General features: G+C 43.3%; 1 protein-coding gene across 1 annotated transcript in view; it reads left to right on the top strand.

Annotated features, from left to right (window-relative positions):
- Nucleotides 1-100: 100 nt before the first annotated feature.
- Nucleotides 101-23,751, top strand: part of TEX26 (testis expressed 26) — a 36,553-nt gene continuing 12,902 nt past the window's right edge. Inside the window, exons 1-6 of the mRNA XM_087865216.1 lie at nucleotides 101-3,042; nucleotides 5,066-5,797; nucleotides 6,400-6,402; nucleotides 10,639-10,720; nucleotides 15,466-15,631; nucleotides 21,309-21,465. Of these exons, the coding sequence (XP_087721342.1) occupies nucleotides 5,737-5,797; nucleotides 6,400-6,402; nucleotides 10,639-10,720; nucleotides 15,466-15,631; nucleotides 21,309-21,465 (469 nt within the window). The 5' untranslated portion in view covers nucleotides 101-3,042; nucleotides 5,066-5,736. The remainder of the gene's footprint in view (nucleotides 3,043-5,065; nucleotides 5,798-6,399; nucleotides 6,403-10,638; nucleotides 10,721-15,465; nucleotides 15,632-21,308; nucleotides 21,466-23,751) is intronic.

Below are 23,751 nucleotides of genomic sequence, written 5' to 3'. Positions count from 1 at the left end.
TGGTATAGTGTCCTTATAACTTACTAAGGACAATAAGAATTGTGGTTTTTACAGCTACTTTCTCAAGAAGAGCTTTTTGAAGAACGGGTCTCTGAAGCATTTGCAGAAAAGAAAAAGAATTTGATAACTGATCTCTCACAAAAGGAAACAAAGTTCCTTAATAACAGAAGAGGCTAACCATTTGCTATTCAACTCAGTGCAAAATGAAGAATGTTGACAATAAAATAAGTTTTATACCAGTGCAAACAAATCTTAGCTGGATATCAAATATTAAATGCTTCCTAAAGGAAATAGGGACTCTGTTCACATAAGTTGACAGAGAAGATTTTCTTAAAAATAGCTGGACTGAGAAAAACCATCAGGAATCACTCCGAGAATGGACTAAAAGGTCTGGAAGGTTTCTTTTATAATTCAAACCTTTTTGTTGTTGTTGTTGAATTAAAAGCAATTTTCATTTAATACATTCACCCATTCGGTATTCACTCAGCAAAGTTTTATGAACCCTTTCCAGGGGAATATACATTGTGCTAATGTAATTACTAGCCTGGGTCACGAAGAAGTGCTAGTGGGCAATCTTTAAACTTGGTGAAAAGTCTACCGGGACAGATCTTTCTGGGTCAAGGAGGCTTCAATCTGGGTATGACTGCAGCCTCATTCAGATATTTTAACAGTTCAAGATCAAGGGAAATCTATAGGACAACAATGATCTAGGCAAGTCATCCTTCATTCAAGTCATCCATTCATTCAAGTCATCCATTCATTCAAGTCATCCATTCATTCAGGTCATCCATTCATTCAAGTCATCCATTCAACACGTGTGATTGAGTGGCTACCCTGCGTAGCGCGCTCAGGTGGGGACTGGGACACAAGGGTGTCTAAAGCACAGCCCTGGCTTTCAGGGAGCGTCCAGTCTTAAAAGACAGGTGTGCAAGCTAAGAAGAACAATAAAATAAGTGCTATGAGAGAAGTTCAAAAAAGAGAACATCTAAAACACTTAGGGATCCGGTTTGGGAGGTAAAATTAATGACGTAAAACTGTAAAACTGAGTTTTAAAACAAATACGTGAGGACCGATTGATCCAGTGATTGATTTATTGAAGCTCTCAGTCCAAGAGTCACCTTGGAGGCTATTAATTTATTCCAACAAGAATGCAAATCCAGACATTATCTACAGAGTAAAGGAGGTTTTTTCTCATTACCTCATGGTTATAGTTTGATTTTTGGCTAAAGGATAACATTGCCCAACGTGATTGCCTACCTTAATTATCAGCTCGAATGTGAATGTCTTTTTACTCTTTCAAATCCCCAATCTATCTTCAAAGAGCCAAGTTATGCCCCTATTTAAGAAATTCAAAAGAATATGCATCTAGTTCTGAAGGGAGTTTCTAAAGAATTTCAGAAATGCTTTAAGCAACGGCAGTGTCATTAGAATAAATTATTACTTTGAAGCAGAGAACATTCATTTGGACGGGTAAATGCTGGTATAACAGATTTAAAAAGAGTGTTCACACTTGATATTCACTACTTGAATACACTTGAAAGAGCCAACAGTGTAAAGCCTTAGTAATTACCCAGTGGCTGGCCTGGCCCACTTAACCTCTCAAGAGTTCAAAGAAGAGGAACGCACAAGAACCAGGGAGGGCGGAGGGAGGCGATGTTTATACTGGATTGACAAGGTTTTGATAGAATCAACAGTCTGGACTTGCTGCTATGGTTTTATTTGGATAAAATGCGAGTAAGTTTGGCAAGTGGCACATTAGAAGCAGGGCTTAGAATCTGCCCATTAGAGTGGACTGTCCTAACAAAATAGAGAACATTGTAGAATTTTCTTTTCTGGATCTTTCAGTAAAAAGATGGCAATCATTCTTGACTACTTAACAGCTCCTCCGAGTGGCATTTAGGAATTTGGTGACTTCAGAAAGATCTGGACCTGTGATGGCTAATTTTATGTGTCAATTTGTCTGGGCCATGGTGTCCAAACATTATTCTTGATATTTCTAGAAGAGTATTTTTGGATGAGACTAATATTTAAGCTAGTGGACTTTAAGTAAAACAGAATTGCCCCCTTGCCCCCTGCAATATCAGTGCACCTCTCCAATCAATTGAAGGCCTGAATAGAACAAAAGACTGACCTCCCCTGAGCAACAGAAGATCTGCACGGGTGGCCTTCAAACTTGAACTGCAATGTCTGCTCTGCCCTGGGCCCACCACCCACTGGCCTCCTTTGCAGATTTTGGACTTGTCAGGCTGCACAACTGTGTAAGCCAATTCCTTAGAATGAAATAAGTCTCTCTCTCTATAGACACACACACACACACACACACACACACACACACACTCACTCTATTGGTTTGTTTCTCTAGGAAACCCTGAATAATAGACTCCATCACAGAAATTGAGAAAATATTTTATGAATTTATCAATCAGCTAAAACAAAGGAGAAAAAGCAGTATGATTTTCTTAAACATGAAGACACTTGAATAAAAGCATTGCATATTACTTAGTAATAGAAAGGCTTCTGCCCAAATGTACCAAGCCAGAGAAACTTGACTCAGTATACCCATATGCGAAGTTCTTGGGGAACACTGGAGATCATCTGTGACATCTCCCGGGTTTTTGGAGGCAGTCCCCTGCCGAATCTTTTACACATCCTTTGTTGGCTTGCTCTTTGAATTCTCCTATCAACTAATTTCCCATTCTCCTTCTCATTCAGAGACACCCTTGCCTGTCGTATTTCCTGGAGCAGAGCGTCTCCGAGTTGAATGTGCCTAGGAATCTCTTGGAGGTCTTGCTACGCTGCAGACTCTAACTCAGTAGGTCTGCCTTCTAACAAGCTCCTCTCCTGGGTGATGCAGAGGCTGCTGGTCCTCGGACCAGGCTCTGGATCCGCGTGTCTCAAACTTAACGAATCATCTGGGGATCTTGTTAGAAAAGCAGAATCTCAGGCCCCGCCTGACTTCCTGAGTCAGAACCCGTGTTTTCAAGATGCCCAGGTGTTGGTGGTCACGCTCATTTTGACGAGGAGCACGTCCGTCTTCTCCAGGTCTGGGCCCCATCTGCTCTTTCCACAGCGGCGGGCAAGCTCCATCTCTCTCCCTGCTTCTTAGCCCTGGCCTATGAACTTGGTGCCGCCTCTTTCATTTGGGTATTAACTCTCTAGGTGACCTACTCCCTCTCCTCCAGCTGGAAACTTCCTTCTGCTTCACAGCCAAAAGCTCGGTGTTCTGTCCCTGCTGCCCTCTGCCTCTACCACCCACCTGTCACTACTCCTTCACATCATGTTCCCTCTGTGTGTATGTGTATGTGTGTACGTATGTGGGAAGAAATTTATTATCACAATTTAAATTGGAAACGACCATTTAACATTTAGCCCATTCAATACAACTACTCTCAAATTGTTTGTTGACCAATTTGAAACTCTGTAAAAGGCATATTAGTAACCGGCACATCTTAATTGCTGAATGGTGAACTTTTCCTGGGAGGTGATAGGGCTGATCTTGCTTCTCTTTCCCCTGGACAAAGAGGTCAGGATTTGTGCAAGCTGCTTCTTCTTCTTTTTTTTTTTTTTTAAAGATTTTATTTATTTATTTGGCAGAGAGAGACAGCCAGCGAGAGAGGGAACACAAGCAGGGGGAGTGGGAGAGGAAGAAGCAGGCTCCCAGCGGAGAAGCCTGATGTGGGGCTCGATCCCAGAACGCCGGGATCACGCCCTGAGCCTAAGGCAGATGCCTAACGACTGTGCCACCCAGGCGCCCCTTGTGCAAGCTTCTGAGCTGATCCCTTCGCTCCGTTGCTGTAACCCACTCCAAGGAATGCTCCTCCCGCTCATGGGAAGCCCAACTTCCCAGCACGGCCCACGTGGCCTTTGTCTCAGTGTTCCTCAGCAAACCCCGTCACTCTTTCCAGTGTGGCAATCCTGTGCTGTCCCCTGCCTCCTGGGCCTTTGCTCCGCCTGGTGGCAGCTCTCCCTCTGCCCCTGGTTGCCTCCTAGGCATCCTTGAGAACTCAGCTTGGGCATTTCCTGTTCTAGGACCAGCTCCCCAAGCTCCCATAATATCCAGGGCATCGCCCTTAATGTCATCATGCAGCTCGTTTTCAGGGCCCAGACAGTGTTTGTGGAGGGAAAGAAGAAAGGAAAAAAAAAATCATCTTAATCATTGAAAGGGGTTGCCTCAAGCAACCCAAATTCAGAGGCAGGAATAGTGCTATACTGGTCGTGATAAAATGGACTTGTACCAAAAATCCATTTTGAAGCGGGAATGAAAGACTATAAAAAGAATGAAGCTCAGAATAGCAGTAAGACAAAAGAGCAATACCTTAGGTTTATGCGGCTTTATAATTTATAAATTATTGTAAGAATTATTCATTATTCATCTTTACAGCCCGGTGAGGCAGGCACTGGTATACTCATTTTACGGATAAATTGGGGCTCAGAGAAGTATCTGCTTGATCCCAAGGGCTCCAGGTAGAAAGTACAGAGATCTCCCAGCTCCCGATTCGGTGCGTAGGCCACAATTTCACAGCTTGCCTAAGAGGAGACAAATGTAAGATATTAATAAGAATTCACTTTCAAAATTCTATCGACTCCCTGCTCTGTTTTAAAAAAATATTTTTCTTAAATTATGCTATGCTAATTAGCTCTGCCATTTTCAGACAGTAATCTGTTATTGGGTGTGATATTCCTCATTTAGATGCCACTACTAAATCCTAATTTAGACTCATTCCTTTTAATAATATCGACAGAACTCTATACCTTCTCTGTGCTCCACCACCATTCACAGCTATAAAATTTGAGAGTCTAGAATGTGTTATATGTGTTGCATCATATGGATAAAAATTCTGCTTTAGTTCTTCATTTTTAAGCAATACCTTGCTTATGCACTTGGGATGCTTGCTTTGATGACTATTCTGTGTCCTTTGATAAACTCCTTTTTTAAAACATCACCTTCACGGAAGGTCCTACTTTCGAATAACCCCTTTGCAGAGAAGGAATGGTTGTAAATTGCTTTCTGAATATGTTGCCAGCAGTCTGTAATGAGTACTTCCTCTCTTTTCTTTGCACCCAGGTGGCTAATAGCTGTGTCCTAGCCTGGAAGCATTCAGATTTACTAAGCGCCTACTATGTGTCAAACTACCGAGGTCGTTGCCAAGCATATGAAGACAAAAGACCCTCCAAATGCTGGGAAAACTGTAACACACACGGGGGCGGGGAGAAAGACAGCTGAGTCTGTGGGGATAGAACAATTAAGTTGACAATCACAAAACACAATAGTTCCTGCCAGAAACCTCCCCTGGGGAGAAAGGTGTCGCACACATCCCTGCTCACTCTTGTTTCCTTCTTAATGAAAAGATCTAGGACAGCTTTGCCCACAGTCACTTAAGTTGAAAGTTACGAAGAGATGAAAATTTGCAGTTGCAAATCTGACAATACTACTTTCTTCTCAACCTACTCCCCCGATAGACAAGACAATGCTCAGGAAAGCTCACTTCGAGAACTATATGAATACACGAAAGTAAGTATCCATTTTACTGGAAACACATCTCTGCTTTCCGCACCGCGTCCCCCAGCCTGCCTGATGAAGCTCGCTCTCCACCTCCCGCACCTGTCCGCCCCCAGCTGAGCTGCGGGAAGTGACCCGCGTCTCCATGGCAACGCGTCACAAAGCAACCGAGCGCAGCTCGCAGCACCCAGTCCAGCAGGAGCAGAGGGCACCGCCACGGCCTCTTTTGAGCAAGAATGGCACAGCCTGGGCCCGAGGTCGCGTGCCCCTCTCCAAGCGGCCACAAGATTCAGCCAAGTAAGGCTGCGGACCCTGCGGGTCAGCGGGGGACGGGCTTTTTCCTGGGAATGCGGTACACTAAAACAAAGGCTGCTTCGGTCTGCAAGGGTGTTTGCCTCCCTCTTCCGGGTGGGACTCAATTCATGGAGAGTCTGGGAGTCAGAGAGAGTGAGGTGTTCATGACCTTGTCCCTCCTACAGCCCTTCTACAGCCCTTCGCCATATTTCTGCAGATCCTTTCCCTAAACCGCGCAGGTGTTTTTAAACACCCCCCACGAAGTGCCTAGGAGGTTACAGGAGAAGGGAGGGAATAGTGCCTTTCCAGGAGAACAATGTCCAAGACAAAGAAGGTACAGAGGTCAAACGCTCTGAAGACAGCAGACCCAGCAGAGACCCGTCCCCATGCCGAATGTAGGGAACAGCACAGAAGGCGTGGAGGTGCAGAATGCGGGGCGCCTAAGCGGATCTGCGGAGACAGCATCCCCCCACGTGGTTGTAGCAGAGGCTGGGAACTTGGCATTCAGCTGCCACTTTACCTAACCTTTGCTGATTTCTCTTTCAACGTGATTTTGCATTTAACAGAGGTAGAGCTTTTAATGCTAATTTTGCATGCAAATGCAGCAGGTTTACAAAGTCAGCTTTTTTTGTCCATGGAGGGAGAGCCATTCTAGCTGTGATGCTAGTGGCATGATTACTGTGTAGTCGGCTCCATCCTGGCCTCTCTCATGGCGGTAATAACTCACCGCAGCCCTCTAGCTGGGTAATTGTGATTCCATGGTGGCTACAGGGCGGTGGAAACTGTTCACCTGTGAATTCTCTAGAATTGTAGACCCACCAGCACGAATGAAATGCATATTTTCATTCCATTCATCGCTTTGTAAAATTAAGGATAGAAAATGAAAATACTTAATTCGTACACAATATATTGAAAACTCGCTGTTTCTGTATGATAACAAAGCAAAAAAGAGAGGCGGGGGGTGGGGTGGGGGAGAACCTCCTTCCCAGGATTCCCCCACTGCATTCCTTTCGAATCTCCTCCTCTCTTTCCAGCCACCTGTCTTGGTTTCTTCCGCTGTCTCCTCTCCCCCTTCTTGTCTGGGGGATGTGAGAGTCCTCCAAGATCCATCCGTCTAGGTTTACATCTGCGTGGTGGCCGTATCCTACCGAGGGCTTCAAGCCTACGGAAACATGCCGATGGCTTTCTAATCTTCTCTCTCACTCACTCCTAATTTTCAAACTTAAGTATCCAACCGATTACCAGACAGTTTCATTTGGATGTCACAGAAGGGCCTTGAACTAATATGTACAAAATTACACTCCTTGTCCTCCCAGACTTTGGAGGCTGTTAGGAGGGTGCCAGCTGCTCGAGGGAGAAGGGAGGGCAGCTTCGTTGACATCTCACTTTGATCAGCAAGGCTCATCGATTCTGCCCCCAAAGTTCCCCTTCCTGTGGGTGAGTTTGACTCTTCGTGCCCAGTCTTGGGGCTCTACGAGGCGCTCTCTGCCACTCCGTCTTCCATTGCTAGAAGTGTCACTCTCCAAAAGGTGGGACTGAGGTGTCACTGCCTAGCTTTGATCCAAAAATAAGATGACGTGGACAATGACTACCATGGGCTGCTTGCTACTGAACCGTTACTGGATACGGGCTTGTAATTGCTGTATCAGGTTGAAGGACCGCCCTTAATAACCATGGACTGGCGGCTTGGAACAAAGGAAACTTATTGTCTCACATTCTGCAGGCCAGAAGCCCAGAATGAAGGTGCTGGCATGGCTGCACTCCCAGCAGTAGCTCGGGGGCAGAACCCTTTCTTGCCCCTTGCATCTTCTGGGGGCCTCCTCACGGTAGTCTGTGCCTCCACGGTCACATCGCCTACTCTCCTGTGTGAACTCTCCCTCCGCCTCTCATGAGGACAGCAAAATGGCATGTGGGGCCCACCAATAATCCAGCATGATCTGCTCATCTCACGATCCTTAATTGCATCTGCACAGGCCCTTTTTCCTTCTTTGGTACCAGTCGCAGGTTCTGGGGTTTGGATGTGGTGTATCTTTTGGGTTCCCGTTCAGCCTACTCTAAATGCTTGCATTTGCCATCCCCTTTAATCCTCCCAACCACAAGGCAAACCTAGAATTATCAGGTACTGTTCATACCTGCCCATCTGTTGGGCTATTATGGAGGATAAAGCAAGATTCCCTACGTGCAAACACTCTGTAAAGGGTAATATAATATGCGCGTGCTCGTTACTATTTTATAATATTTTCAAAACCTCAGGATAAATTTTCATAATTGTGAATATCTCCAAGGATAATAGAGCGCCAGGGTAGAGCAGGGGAAACCAGGCCTCGCTGACCTGCCACTGGCCACGTCTTCCTCTGCCTCGCTCACATTGGGCCACTTGCCGGGTCGCAGACTCATAGCTCATGCCCCTTCCTCCGAAAAATGCTACACTCCGCGTCCTCCTGTGGTCCCTGTCCAACCCCGACTTCAAGTCCCAGCTCAGATGTTACCTATTCTATGAAGTACCTCCTGGACCCACCCTCGACACCCCTTCTCTCATCCACCCAGAAAGAATGACACCTTCCTTGGGAGCTCCCACGGCACACGGCCCAGCAGCACATCTCTAAGTTTGTGCTCACTGGGTATTTGCTGTCTCCTCTACTCACCTGGGAGTTCCCCAAGGCCAGGACAGAATCTCTATGTCCTCGGGCCCAGCAGGGGGCTTGGTTCACTGGAGGGGTTCAGGACTTCACTGCAGAAAGAACAGAAAATGAGAGAAGGTAGAAACAGGAAGACAGAATCCTGGGAGAGGTGGACACAGGGTTACAGGGAAAAACACTGAGACACTTACCGAGAATGTATGCAAAGGCAAGTGGTGGCACATTCTAGAAACACGTGTTTAGAATATAATGATTATAGACTTTGAAGTTATTATTTCTGTTAAGGAAGAGGATCAATTCTAATCACATTGTATTTTCAGAAGCTGTGTCAATGAAAATAGGAAGCATAGACTCAGACCTGACGTAAGAAATGTTTAGTAAGAAAAGTCATTAAACAAAAAATTGTAGGAAGATGTACTGGAAATTATGCATCTCATCATTTTAGTCATCCAAGCGGGTTAGAATTAGGGAGAGGGAGGTCCACTTGCTGTCAGGTCCTAGAGGCAGCTGGGCATGGCCTCTCCTGTACCTGATGCCTTCTGGAATAGGATCTTAGCAATAGGAGGCTGCCAGCCCCCAGTCTGTCCTCAGAAAGGGGACAGGCCACAGACAGGGACACGCAGAGGTATATCTGGCTTGTCTGTGGTTGATGGGGAGATGTCACCTGGACACTGTGTTACCAGGGGTTTTGAGGCATGTGTGGGCCTAGCAGGACGTTGGCCTGGCCGGGGTTAGTGTTGTTTGCTTTAGGAAAAAGAGGGGCCAATGATGTGTGCTCTCTGTGCAGAGGGTCTTTCCTGAGCCTTGCAAGAGTTGCACTTCGAGGTTCAAATCAGGCTAAGCGAAGTTTTCTTTTAAGCTCAGCTCTGCCTCCCAATTTCTTCCCACTTACTTGTCCATACTTGGAATTCTCTGAACAAAGAACATTTAATTCTACAATTGGAACAAAATGCTTGAAAGCACGAAGTGACTCCCACTAAAGCAGCGGCGTCAGACCAGAACGTCATTTCTCGCCGAGTGGGATCAGGGCGGGGACACCCGGAGTGCGTGTGAGCAGAGGCACGGAGTGGAGCCTGCAGGGGCTAGACTTTTGTTAGACGGGGGAAGCTGCTGGAGGCGAATCCCTACCAGCGGGAAGGCGGTGGGGACACTGTCACGGGTGAGCACGTCCAGCTGCCTGGCTGCACCCAAGGGCCTGTTCAATCGGAAACAAGAGCTGGTTGAGAGATGGGGAGATGAAACAGGAAGAAGTACACACACAGCAAAAACTATATGCTAGGCAGTGCATGCAGATTTTAGGGTTATTTGGAAACTGAAGACGTATTCGAGAAGAATACTTTCTAGCAATTATATTTAGGATGCACGAGTGGGGACATCACAGGCAACGAGGAGGCTCCAGTGAGTGCTAGACCCCGACCGCAGTGTGTTCAGACATTAAAGGGGACCCTTTCAACCCAGTCCCAGTGAAATGTAAATAGGTGAATTGGCCAGGAGGGAAGAATCAGAGGACGACTGAGTTAAATTTAAAACCTTTACTCCCAAGGAGTGTGGTGGTACTATGGGAGGTTGGAGCAGATGAATTCTGCTGTTGTGAGCATGTATACCGTGGTTAATTCTCTGTCCCCGTGCTCCTGGGCCCAGCCAGCAGCATTTGCCCTAGGTGATCCCTCCTCCCCGCCTCCTGGAAACCCCTCCCTCCTGTGGCCTTTGGGGCACCACATGCCCTGGTGTTCCTCTGCCCTTGCTGACGGCTCTTCTAGGCCTCCTCCTCTGATTCTCCTTCCCCAAACCCTTTTTTTTTTTTAAGATCTTATTTATTTATTTGACAGAGATAGAGACAGCAGCGAGAGAGGGAACACAAGCAGGCGGAGTGGGAGAGGAAGAAGCAGGCTCATAGCAGAGGAGCCTGATGTGGGGCTCGATCCCAGATCGCCGGGATCACGCCCTGAGCCGAAGGCAGACGCTTAACCGCTGTGCCACCCAGGTGCCCCGGATTTATTTCTATTTAGGGAGGAGCTCAGCTCACTCAGTTGAGCTTTCCTCTTTCCTATAAGAGGCCGCAAGTTGGCCTTTATTCCTTTAGACTTTAAATCACTATCCAAAAAATGTTTTTCTCTTGCAAAATTATTTTAATTATTAAAACAACATAGCACAGAAATATTCTGGCTTGCCACATTTCAAACTGTTTGGTTGTACTTTTGGCAGGCGATGCCACCTGGGATTCCTACGCCACCACCATGAGGACTGCATACACGCCCAAGACTGGAGCCGCGCCTGCTTTAACTCGGTAGATCCCAATTTGTGTCAGGTGGATGTACACACCTGAAACTGTTCACCTGTATTCTATTCTTCAGAGCCCAAAACCAAGAGAAAGAGTAATCAGAGAAGGCTTATAAAACTGTATGCATGTAGAGCCTATTACATGCACGGTGCTCCTCCAAGCAGCAGATAGCCTTCCCCCCGTAAGGCAGTCTCCAGACCTCCTACAGGAGAACTAAGAAAAGGAACACCTGGATCCTTCATAAAGTCACTGTGGGTCATGCTTTACAACTGAGCCAGTATATAGGTTAATAGAATCGTGCTACCTGAACACAGAGTATGAATTGAATCCATTGCCTGGTACATAGTAGGCAGGCAATGACAATCGGATGAATGGCTAAATGAAGAATTGTTAGCACTTCCATCACCAATGGTTGGTCTTGGAAGCTGGACGTCCATAACCCCCTCACCCTTAGCTTTACTCCTCCACTTACTGCTTCCTCAGATGGCTTGCAAAGTTTCCATTTCCACCTGAATTGTGAGTGGTGGGAATTTCTGTCCATCCGCTGCCTCTTTAAGCTCGTTGGTGGGTGAGTGAGAGTGGAAACAGGAAAGCGCTGTCATTGTTCATTGCATCCGTGGTATTTGGGAAACCAGCATGGAGAAACTTCACTTGCCTGGGTGAAATGTTTCCAATAAAGATCTTTTCACCCCAAAAGTTCAAGTTGTTGAGAAGTCACATGGAGTATGGGCAAGACCACGGCTGAAGAGTCAGGCAGAAATGGGTTTAACCTCTGCTCCCTGCTCTACCCCTTATTATCTCTGCTACCTTTGGCAGCCAACAAGCCATCTATGGCTCAGTTTTATGATTGGTGAAGTGGACATGGTGATCCCTGACTCAAGTGGTTGCTCTGAGGATGGATTGAAAGCACTAGGACAGTGACTAGCATCAAGAAGTTATTCAAAATTTTTCATTAAATTTTCCCCCTAGCATAATATCTGATAGACTTTCAAATACTACAGGTCTGCAAGACTCTTGATATCGGAGTTACCGGCTATCCCACTGAGTTACATTATGTCCCCTAACTGGGAGATTTATCATCTGACAATAATGATCATGCCAGCTTCCCAGTCAGTAACAGTTGTCTCAAGAAGAAACATTTGGGATAAAAGCCAAAAACAAATGGGTACTAATGGAGTCTAGGTCAGTGGTCTTCAAGTTCGCATATTTTTTAAGTTCACAGAAGTTTTCATTGTCAATTAAAATAATTGTGAAAGATAAAATGCATAGCCCATCCTAAACATTGACATTTAAAAATAAAACTATTAAGTCATTTAAAAAAACATAGCCAATGGGTAACCTAAACACCTTAACAAACTGATACTTGCTATGATCTTTTTAAAAAACACACACACTCTTCTTTAATAGACCATTTATCTCATTCCTTTTGCTTCTTGAACTCTTATTCCACTCCACTTCCTCCATAGAATTTTACCCTGCTGTAATACATTTTGTGTCTGAGAGCAATTTATTGATCATTCCATTATACTTTGTTGGAACTATTTTAGTATATTAATTGAAATTAATTTTTAAACATACTATGTGACCCTAAGTATTGACTTATCGCAATTATTTTTAGTTCACAATTGCTCAAAGCAATAAATACATTACAAATGTTAATAATTACCAAACACAAAAAGTAAATTTTTTTGAAACTGTAACTTAATGAGATGAATGTGACTGTTCTGTTTGCAATTAATTTATGTATCCAGTTTTAAGTGTTATTTTTGGAGCAGGACTGCAGTCAGCATCAATTTTTTTCCTGCTTCTCATGTTTATTTTTCAATTTTAGATGCTAGTGTTGAGCAAACTTGTTCACATAAATAAGTAGATGTGAATGAAAGGAGTTAAGTGTGGCGTTGTCGCTCAAGACTTTGAACTCTTTCTGAGTTATACACCAAAAGTTACAAGGTGATTTTTATGATTGAGCAGCTGACAACTTGGTTGGGTTAGTCTTTTGATTTTCTTGAAAGCAAATAATTAGATGATATGTCATCCAGTTATTGAGTTATTCCCCAACTCATTTTTGGCAAAGTGTACTGAAAAGCTATATCTTAACAAAGGACTATTAAATTACATCAGTTGCTCTTTCACTTGGAAGAAACTTGTTTGATATCTTTTCCCGGTTTTATTGAGGAATAATTGACGGGCATCACTGCGTAAGTTGAAGGCATAAGGCATGATGGCTTGATTTACATACATTGTGCAATGATTGCCACAATAGATTCAGCTAACATCATCTTCTCTTATAGATACAAATCAAACATTTACTATGCATTTAATGAGAGAGAAAGTTCTAATTGCTGAAAAGTAATTGGTCTGGCAAGCCAGCATGTACTGCTATGTATCGTTACATATTTTAAAATATAGATAAAATGAGGACTGGCTGTATTGGATTCAATATTTCATAATATGTTTGGGTTAAAAAAATAAGACTCAAATATCTTATTGAATGATGAATACAAAATCTGAAGGAAAAAAAGAACAAAATTTTTATGTACCAGTTTTACCCAGAGAATCCTTACAAATTTGCTAGTCTCAGAAAAGATTCCAGTTATGTTCCAAAGAGTCAGCATTGCCACCCTGTACCATTTCACCTGTGCGGAGATGCTTTCTAGCTAATGACATATCCTAGGAATTTTTTTTAAAGCTGAAAAAATGTTTAACTTTAAATATGTGGGGGAAAGAGTCATTTGAAGCGCTCTATAGACTGTGCTCTCTTCTCAGAGGCTTCTCCTTAAAGGGGGCTGAACATTCTGTAATTGTGAAGAAATGAAAAATGAGACATTACTCTTAGCCACAGCACTCTACAGTGTACCTAAATTCAAGACATCCCCACACAGACCACGTGCCCTGGTTAGAGCAATGCACCCCCTCTGCGGTCCCCCTTTCTCATGCTCGCAGACCTCCAAAAGCAAGCCCAAGGGAAAGGTATGGAATTTGGATTACAAGGTGTCTTCCCTGAAACTACTGTAACAGTTTCACTTCCGGAAGCAGCCCTCTCACCGTTGGAGGCTTATACCCAGAGATGTACCGCACCTGCGTAATACAACCATAACACGGGGAAGGGAGCAAGGGGGGGGGACAGAAAACATTTGTATAGGTATGAAGGTTTGTTCTCAGGCAAAGACATGTTGAAAAAGAGGACACTGAGAGATGGAGATCTGAAGATCAGTCCCTTAAGGCTTTGTGTGCTGTGTTGCTTTTGGAAAAGCTTCATGTGCCTTTGATTACTTCAGTTTCATTCAGGACCACAGTCCTACCTGAGCCCACACATCTGAATGACAAGTGAAATGGTCTGTCATCCAGATGTATCCCACTTTCTAGATATTTGTTTTCTTATAGACAATACCTAGGCTGTCTTTAAAGAAACCCAGGCTTCTTTAAGTCCAACCCAGGCTTCTTTAAAGAAAAAGCCAATATGAAATATTTTAGATGTGCACAGAAGAATATACAATGAATCCCTAGCCGTTATCCAGCTACAATAATCAACGCTTTTTATGTATACCTTCCACCTAGCCCTCCCGCTGGATAATGTTGAAGCAAATTCTAGGCATTTTTATCATTTTAATTCTACATATTACTTTCATGTATCTCTAAAAAATAAAGACTCCTTAAAAATATGCAACAATACCATTGTCTCAGCTCAAAAAGAAACAATTCCTTAATATCAAATGGCCAATCAGCAATCAAATTTTCCCCTAATGTCTCATAATTTAAAAAAAAGGTAACAGTCAGTTAGAAATTAAATCCAAATAAGTTCTACACATCGCACTTGGCTATTGTTTTTTAACCACATTTAATCTATAAGTTCCCCTTCTTTTTCTTTTTTGAGCATTTCTTTGTTGAAGAAACAGATCATTGTTCTGGATTTTTCTGATTTCATCCCCATTGTGTTGTTTAAAATATTCCTCTTTTTTTTTAAGATTTTATTTATTTATTTATTTGACAGAAAGACAGCCAGTGAGTGAGGGAACACAAGCAGGGGGAGTGGGAGAGGAAGAAGCAGGCTCCTAGTGGAGGAGCCTGATGTGGGACTCAATCCCAGGACTCTGGGATCACGCCCTGAGCTGAAGGCAGACGCTTAATGACTGAGCCACCCAGGCACCCCTAAAATATTCCTCTTTTCATGTACTTTCTGTAATCTACTATTTCAAAGACTTCATCTGATTCAAGCTGGGTGTTTTGACAAAAATATTTAAAAGGTGTTTTGTGTCCATCCAGGGCACATAAGAGCTGGTGGACCCTCTTCCTGAACTGTGAGTAGGAATTGGTGATCTTTGCCTGGATGCATGGTTTCTTTGGGCCTTGCAAACTAGTGATATCCCAGCTCTTCTGTATCTTCCTTTTATTAACTGGAATACTTCCATAGAGAGAAACATTTCTTCACCAAGTATTTGATTGCACTGAAGTACTGTTTATAGAGGAGAGTACAAACTCTTAAAAAAAATTTTTTTTTAATTATTGAATTTCAGATGGCTGTTATTTTAAGTTCCATTTTAGGCTTCCCACACTTTTGCGAAGCGCCATCCTAAGATACAGGATTGTTTCTTTTCAAGGGAATCCGGAAATTAAATTATTTCTGGCACCAAGTCTTGAACCAGCCAATCTTTTAAAAAAAAAATGTAATAAGCAAAATCATTTGACATGTGTACTGCTGTGAGTTTTGGTATTTAATCCCTTATTCTGATTTCCACTATCTTTTCTCATAGCCAAAAAAGTATCAGAAGACTAGGATATACATATTCACTTAATGACCCTATTCCCAATCAGACACAGTACAATGATGAGTATGTTTGGAAAACATATTCTAAAGAAGATTTGATCAGAACCGGGACTTCAGGAGGAATCAGGAGACACAAATCTCACCCCAGTCAAGTAAGATAATATTTACATATCTATTGAATTTAATGCTGTATCAGTAATCCATAAGAATGAGAGTTTGAATATATCCCAAAGATCCTTCATCTATAGTTATGGTCCTTCTTATACTATGTTTTGTCTACTTTCTCACATCTATTTCTAACCACTTCTCCCATATCCTCCAGATTTTAAAACATATCTTAAAAAACTGAAATGAAATTCACAGGGCATAACATTAGCCATTTTAACATGAAGAATTCATTGACAATTAGTACATTCATAATAATCTGGAACTACCACTTTTATCTCATTCCAAAACATTTTCATCATTCCAAAAAGAAACCCCACACCCATTAAGAAATTACTTCCTGCTTCCCTCTTCCCTAGCCTCTGGCAATTACCAATCTGCTTTCTGTCTCTGTGGATGACCTATTCTGGATATTTTTTATGGGGATCATACAATATTGACCTTTTGTGTCTGGCTTCTTCACTTAGTCTAATGCTTTCGATGTTCATCCACACTGTAGCATCTATCAGTACTTCATTCCTTTTTATGGTTCCCTTTTATGGTTGAATAATATTCTATTGTATGTGCATACCACCGTTTGTTCATTCATTTATCCGTTGGTGGACATCTGGGTTGTTTCCAGCTTTTGGCTATTGTCAGTAATGCTGGTACTCACAAGTATTTGTGTTTGGCATTATGCATTCTCAAACTCCCAGCTCTTTTGTCATTTTGTTTACTTCATCTAGAATCCCTTCTCCTGCCCACCAAGGAAATGTATACATTCTGTAAGACACAGCTTAAAGAGAGCTATCTCTAATTCCCTTCTCCTCTAGATGGAAGTAACTGATAATTCCCTCTGTCTTCTTGGCACCGTATACCCTTCTCCCACCATAGAAAGCAATGCTCAATTGTAGTAAAGGATTTGATTTACTTGGCTTTGCCTTGGCATGGTGCCACCTGGGGTGGAGCCACCTGGATGCATTCAATAGATAATAAGGTGGTAGAATGGGCAGGATTTGGTGACTGAAAAGATAAAAGAGACAAGGAAGAGAAAAGAATGAAGGATGATGGTTCCGTTTTTGACTTGGATGGCTGCGTGTACGGGCTGCTGTTTGCTGAGCTGAAACGTAGGAAGGACCAGATTTGGTGGGAAAGGGCATGGGGGAAATGTGAGTTCAGCTGAAGATATGTTGGTTGAAAATATGTCCAATAGGCAGTTACATATACAGGTCTACAGTTTGTGTGGAAGAAGAGAGCTATAGATGTCGACTTGGGAATCAGAACATACATACCCCGTTTAACTTGGTTCCTCATGGCACCCATTTATTTTAATGCATTTACCCCTTAAATATTTGCCTTAACGTTTTAAAATTAATGAAAAGCAGTTAGTTACCGTATTATACTGTGTATGTATACATACACACACACACATACACACAAAGCATTTATTTTCCCTTTAGGTGTGTCGAAGGCTCCCAGCCGACGAGAGCTAGAGTGGTAGGGTGTCCCGCGCGTTCTCAGCCAGTGAGCGGGAGTGAGGCCGACTGCCCTGCGCGCTTTCAGCCGATGAGGCTTCCGCACCAGGCTGCAGCCGCTCCAGCACGTGAATGCCCTTCCCCTCGACCTGAGCCGAGGGTGTGCTGCATTGTTTACTGTGCTGAACCCTCTCTATCCGCCATTTGTTGTTTTTGTTGAATGGTTTTTTTTTTTTAAGATTTTATTTATTTATTTGACAGAGAGAGAGACAGCCAGTGAGAGAAGGAACACAGGCAGGGGGAGTGGGAGAGGAAGAAGCAGGCTCCCAGCAGAGGAGCCTGATGTGGGGCTCGATCCAGGGCCCTAGGATCACGCCCTGAGCCGAAGGCAGACGCTTAATGACTGCGCCACCCAGGCGCCCCTTGTTGAGTGGTTTTGACTGTGGCTCAGGGCCTGAACTAGGATGAGACTAGCAAGATGCTCCCTCTGCCAACAGGGAGGGTCTGCTGCTAAAGACCAGTTGCCCTGGGAGTTAAAATGTAGACTAGTGCTTTGGAGTTCCTTCAAGGAAAGGGTGGTGGGAAACAAGGGCCAGCTCTGTATTGGTGGCAATTATGATGCATCCAGGCGTGGGCAGTCAGGCAGAAAACGGGCTGGAGGCGGGTCAGGGGTTGGCCATTGATCACAGGACCCTGCAGCTGATTCTGTTGGCTGGCCCCCTTTGCTGGCAGGGCTTGCGTGTTTATGGGGCAGTGAGGCCTCAGAGGACTAGCCCCACCAGGAAAAGCATGTAGACGATAAAGCTCTGTGCGCCTCATGAAGCCCCGGGGAATCGCTAGGTTTGAGGTACAGGGTGAAGAAAGAAGCTGGGAATTGAGACAAGGGAGCAGCCCCAGAGGAAAGCTGGAAAGATGTGGTATTTGAAATGCCTGGGAAAGAGATACAAGAGCGATCCATCATCATGTAAATTATCTCTGCTATCTGTGGAGTGTCCCACCAGAAGTCACTGGTGACTGCAATTCTCATTCAGGATATTGGAAAAAACCAGTTTACCTGGGCTTAGCAGTGACTGGGAGGGCAAAGCGTTCAGGCAGTGGATGGTTATGTGTCCTACCTTTTTATTTACCTGTTTAAGCAACTGATATTTACTGAGTGCCTAGTATGTGCCAGGCACTCTTCTGAGCCTGCAGATGTAGCAATGAACAAAACAGGAAAATACCCCTATCTCTGCGGAGCTTACACTTCAGTATGGGGAGCCAGACAACTGATGATAAATATAACACACAGGCAAACTGTAATAGGCTTAGGAAGTGATAGCTTTCCAGAAAAAACTGAGGAGGGTAAGGCGGATCCAGAGTGGAGCGGGTGGGGGAAGGGTTTGCAATTTTAGGTGGGAATATTTGGGGAGGTGTCATTTAGATGGTAACATTCAAACTAAGACTTGAAGGAGGTGAGAGAGAAAGCCGTGCTGAGAGCTGGGAGAGAATCTCTTACCCTTTCAAAGGCAAAGATTTGGGGCAGGAGCATGTCTGGTGTTTAAGGAATTGCAAGGAAGTCCTGGTGGCTGGAGTGCAGTGAGTAAAGGAGAAGGAGGAGGAGCTGAGGACAGAAAACAAAGGGGAGGGGCGTTGGGAGGGAGTGAGGGATAGATGTGTGCTGAGGTGGGGGGAGTAAATCGTATAGAGCCTATTGGCTATTGCATGGACTGTGACTATTACTCTGAAAGATATGAGGAGCCATGCAGGGTTTTGAGAAGAGGGGTCACGTGATTCAGCTTTACCAGGCTCGCCCTGGCCAAGAGTAGACTATAAAAGAGTAGAGGGGGAAGCTGAGATACTGGTTAGGTGGCTATTGCAATAATCCAGGAGATTAACTCTGATGGCTCAGACTAGGATGTTAGGACAAATGGTTGGGATGGTTGGGACAAATGGTCAAATTCTAAATATACTTCATAGGTAAATAAGGTTTTCTGATATAACGAATGTGGGATGGGAAGCAAAGAGATGGGCCAAGAATGACTCCAGGGATTTAGGTCTAAACAGTGGCAAGGATAGAGTGGCCATTAACTGAAATGTAGAATATTCAAGACTGAGGGGGATGCTCAGGGGTTCAGATGTGAATGTGAAGTTAGAGGTGTCTTAGTAAGGTTCCAACAGGACATCTACAGGAGGACCTTGGATATAGGGATCTGAGTTGAGGGAGAGGTCTAAGCTTAAGATAAACAGGAGTCATCCATGTATTTGAAATAAAATGAGGCTGGATGAGATCATTAAGCTAGAGAAGAAAAGAGGTTCAAGGACTGAACCCTGGGGCACTTCACTATTAGGAGGCCAGTTGAAGAAGCAGCAAAAGGGACTGAAAAGGGGCAGCCAGTTGTGAAGGAGAAAAACCCAACAGAGTGTTTTGTATTGGAAGCCAAGTGAAGAAAAGGAAGAAAAAGGACTGACCACTGTGTGAAATGCTGCTGGCAGGTCCAGGAAGGTGAGGATAGAGTTGGCCATTGACTTTAGCAGAGGGGAGTTCCTTGGTTGCCTTGACAAGAGCAGTTGTGGTGGAAGAATGCTTGATTAGTGTGAGATGGAGGGCTTCTTGGAGAACTGGCTGAGTCCAGATCTGGGGTGGGAAATGTGTGAGATGAGTCTGGAACATCTTGTCATGCCACTAGCAAAAAATCCCATAAAAAACTACTAGAGTTATTATTAAAATTAAAGAAGTGTCCACAGGCCAAAAATGATTTGAGCTTCTATAAGGACAATATATGCAATAGATTGAAACACATCAAATATGCTTAGATCTGTGAGTTCTGTAAGAAAAAAAAAAGGGGGGGGGGACATTTCCAGAAGATAATAAGAAACCAATTCATTATCTTAAAAACTGACAAAGGGGGAAGATCAAGCTTTTCTTTTTCTGCCTTATCTGTATGAACTATGCCATTGGTAAGCAAAATGGTAGATGAGGGAAAATGTCTCTTTATAAACATATTCTAGTTAATAAATGAAAAAGAAATGTTGAAATATCGCCTCTTTGCGTCCATTAATCTAGACATTAAGCATCAACAACTGCTAACATCACACAAAGAGAAATAGCTGTATATTATGACCCTCCTTGCCAAATACAGTCTTGCCAAGGGATCCATCCCAAGTATAAATCAGTTTCTGGATCTAGCTGCCAATTGCAGGAAATACAGGGAAGAGAGGAACTTGTTAAACTGAACAATGAGTATGCACTCCACAAAATCCAGAGTGTGGGAACCTCTACACATCAAATGGCTTGGTTTCTTCAATAGAGAGATTAGAAGGGAAGGAAGGGGACGGGGAGGGACCCTGAAGATTAAAAGACACTTAAAAGACACATTTTGGGGACAGGGAATATATGTAACTATTTTGGGGATTTTCAATGTAAAGGCAGACTGAGAAATATCTTAATAACTAGAGGAGAAAGTAGGGTGAAGAGGGAGTTTTCTTTTCTAAGAGAAATGAGGGCAAGCTTGGATATTGACAACCATGATCCCAAAGAGAGGGAGAAATGGAAGTTGCAAGAGAGAAGTGAGAATTTTGGGAGTTGTGGGCTGGAGCAGACTAAACGCAGTGGGTTGTGGCGTACCAGATGCGGTGGGCCCTGCTAGGAGCACCAGCCGCTCCATTCCCATCACAGCATAAGTGAGTGCAGATGTGGTGGCTGGGTGGTGGTGGGGTGGGCTCTCATCAGATGGCTTCAGTTTTCTCAGGGAAACAGCAAGGTTATGAGAGAGTGGGAAGATGGAAAGAGGTGCTGGACGTTTCAGGTTTCATGATCATAAAATTTCTTTGCAGGCAAAGGGGAGAGAGGGCTTGCCCCCACCCCCCATCCCCCAGGCTGATTCTGAGGCCTCTCCATGGGACAGGGTGTCTCTTGAAGCTTGGGGCTCAGAGGGGAAGCAGCAGCTGTCTGCTGGGGGTAGCCTGGGTCTTCTCTTCTGATCTTGGCTGGAGATTTCTGGTTGGTACAACTCTTTGGACTTTGCGGTCACATTTTCTTGTCTCAATATGAAAAGTCAAAGAAATTACAAAGTACCTGATTTACAGCTGGGTAAACTGATGGTTCCTGTTGACAGGCTCCTACGTACATTGCAGTGCGTTGCCGGGTGTAAATATGTACACACAGACGCAGTCTTCATTCCATTAGGTGAACCCATGTGGATTTTCTTAAAAATTGTGTTTGGATTGATAGGATTTCTTTCTCTGGACGCTACCTCAAGGGCAACCAGCAGCATCAATAAAGAGCTACCTCCCTTGGAAGATTGCTGCTACAGAGGAAGAGGTTAGGAAGGCAATATCAAATCAGTTTATTTCCAATACTAAAAGAGACTTTGTGGACAGAGCAAAAGGTAAACATGTTCATTTTTCTCCTTTTCCTGGTTATGTGTCGTGCATTGGAGTTGCTCTGGTGAACAGCACAGATGCATCTCTTCTCTCAAGGAACTCACAGGATAGACACAGAAAAAGGCAATTTGGGAAATAAAGACAGTCAAATATGAAAAGGTGCACCAGGTGGGAAATGCTGTAACCTAAAGAGGGGGGTGGTCAGGAAAGCCTTCCTGGGCCCGAAAAACGAGGATGAAAGAGCCTGATGAAGATGAAGGGGTCAAGTTAAACATGCTGTTTCCAATTATTGTTATTTTTAAAAATTAAAACTTACTTTTATTAAATTATGCATGCATACAGTGAAATCAAATTGTAACGTAAGGGCTTATTACAAAGTAACAGCAGCTCTTTGACCCCACTGGCAATCATTTCAATCCTTTCAACTGTTTCTTTTGTAATCCTCCATATTTTAAAATAATATCCATATACTGATATTTTTGATTCATCAGTTTTAGACATTATTGACTTCCTGTTATGCTGGTTGAGGATTTGGCTGTCCTGTAACTCTTTCTCACACCCCTTCCATCCATTCTCTCAATAATTATTTTACAAAGTTTTGTTTAATTCAATTGCTAATGTTTATATTGTGATGATATAACGATATGATTATGTAAACATTCACTGCTTTGCCAGGTGGTATTTTATGATTGTTTCCTTTCCTTTTTTTTTTTAAATTTTTTTTTACCAGAGTTAATAATTGACTTTTCCCCCATATGCCTAGTCTTCTATGTGCCTGTCACTAATTTTTTCGAAATACTTTGTCACATACTTACCAGGAGTTTTTCCAAACACAATTTCAAACACTTCTACCACTTCTAGTATTTTTCCCAGAGATGACCTTTCTGACACCTTTCATCATTCTCCCCTAATCTAGACTGGTTGCTTTGGGGCTTTGCTGCCCAACTGTGCCCTGGGACATCATTCTGGGAATTGCTTTGGCCTCTGCCTGCATTGGATCTTATTTCCTCTTCCTCTTTCTTGTCTTTCTTCCCTGGTTTTGCTGAAGCACATCTTCCAGTAGTTTCCTAAGAAAGAGTGCATGGGAGGAACTTTTTTGAGTGTGTTCTTCCCATTTTGGAAATGTCCTTTTTTAATTCCTTACATTTGTCTGATAGTTTGGCTGGATATAAAATTCTAGGATGATAATCACTTTGCCTCAGAATCCATTCCTCCAAATGTCTTCTAGCATCCAGGATTTCTTTGTAGAAGACTGATGCCATTTTGATTCCTGACCCTGTTGTATTTTTTTTTTTTCTGGAAGTGCTTAAGATCCTTTCTTTATTCCTGACATTCTAAATTTCATGACTATATGCGTTAGTAAGAATGTTTTGTCACTGATTATGTTGGACATTCAGGGACTCTAAAAGCTAGAGTCATGTCCTTCAATTCTGGGCATTGTTTCCTGCATAGCTCCTTCCTATTTTTTCCCCATTTCTTTTCTCTGTTCTCTTCTGGGACTCCTATTAGTTGAATTGATCCTCCAATTTTCTTACCTTTTCTCTTCTAGTATCTTTCTCTTTGTATTTTTTTTAAAGATTTTATTTATTTATATGACAGAGATAGAGACAGCCAGCGAGAGAGGGAACACAAGCAGGGGGAGTGGGAGAGGAAGAAGCAGGCTCATAGCAGAGGAGCCTGATGTGGGGCTCGATCCCATAATGCCAGGATCACGCCCTGAGCCAAAGGCAGACGCTTAACCGCTGTGCCACCCAGGCGCCCCTCTTTGTTTTTTTTTTTAAACATTTTTTTTCCATTTTCTTTCTTTCTTTTTTTTTTTTTTTAAGATTTTATTTATTTATTTGATGGAGAGAGAGACAGCCAGTGAGAGAGGGAACTCAGGCAGGGGGAGTGGGAGAGGAAGAAGCAGCCTCCCAGCAGAGGAGCCTGATGTGGGGCTCAATCCCAGGACTCTGGAATCACGCCCTGAGCCGAAGGCAGATGCTTAACGACTGAGCCACCCAGGCGCCCCTCTCTTTGTATTTTTGTTCTGCTAACTTGAAAAATTCTTTACTTTTAATGTAACTCTTTTATTGAATTTTTAATATCCAAGCTCTTGTTCTTCCTCTTGCTGATTTTTTTGTTTGAAAAATAAAATGAATAAATTCTATTTACTGCAGTATATAGACCCCTGCCCTCAACATGATTATTTTTTAAAAAGAATTCTGTTCTTGTTTTATGCATGTAGTAATTCTCTTACAAAATTTAGGATAGTTATGATATACTTAATTTTCAACGTATTCAGCTGTTCT

The sequence above is a fragment of the Ursus americanus genome, chromosome 10 (genome assembly GCF_024610735.1).
Source record: "Ursus americanus isolate L20-20 chromosome 10, mUrsAme1.1.p, whole genome shotgun sequence".
In the NCBI taxonomy this organism is placed as follows: domain Eukaryota; kingdom Metazoa; phylum Chordata; class Mammalia; order Carnivora; family Ursidae; genus Ursus; species Ursus americanus.
The sequence above is the reverse complement of the archived record's forward strand: the minus strand, read 5'-3'. Positions and strand labels throughout refer to the sequence as shown.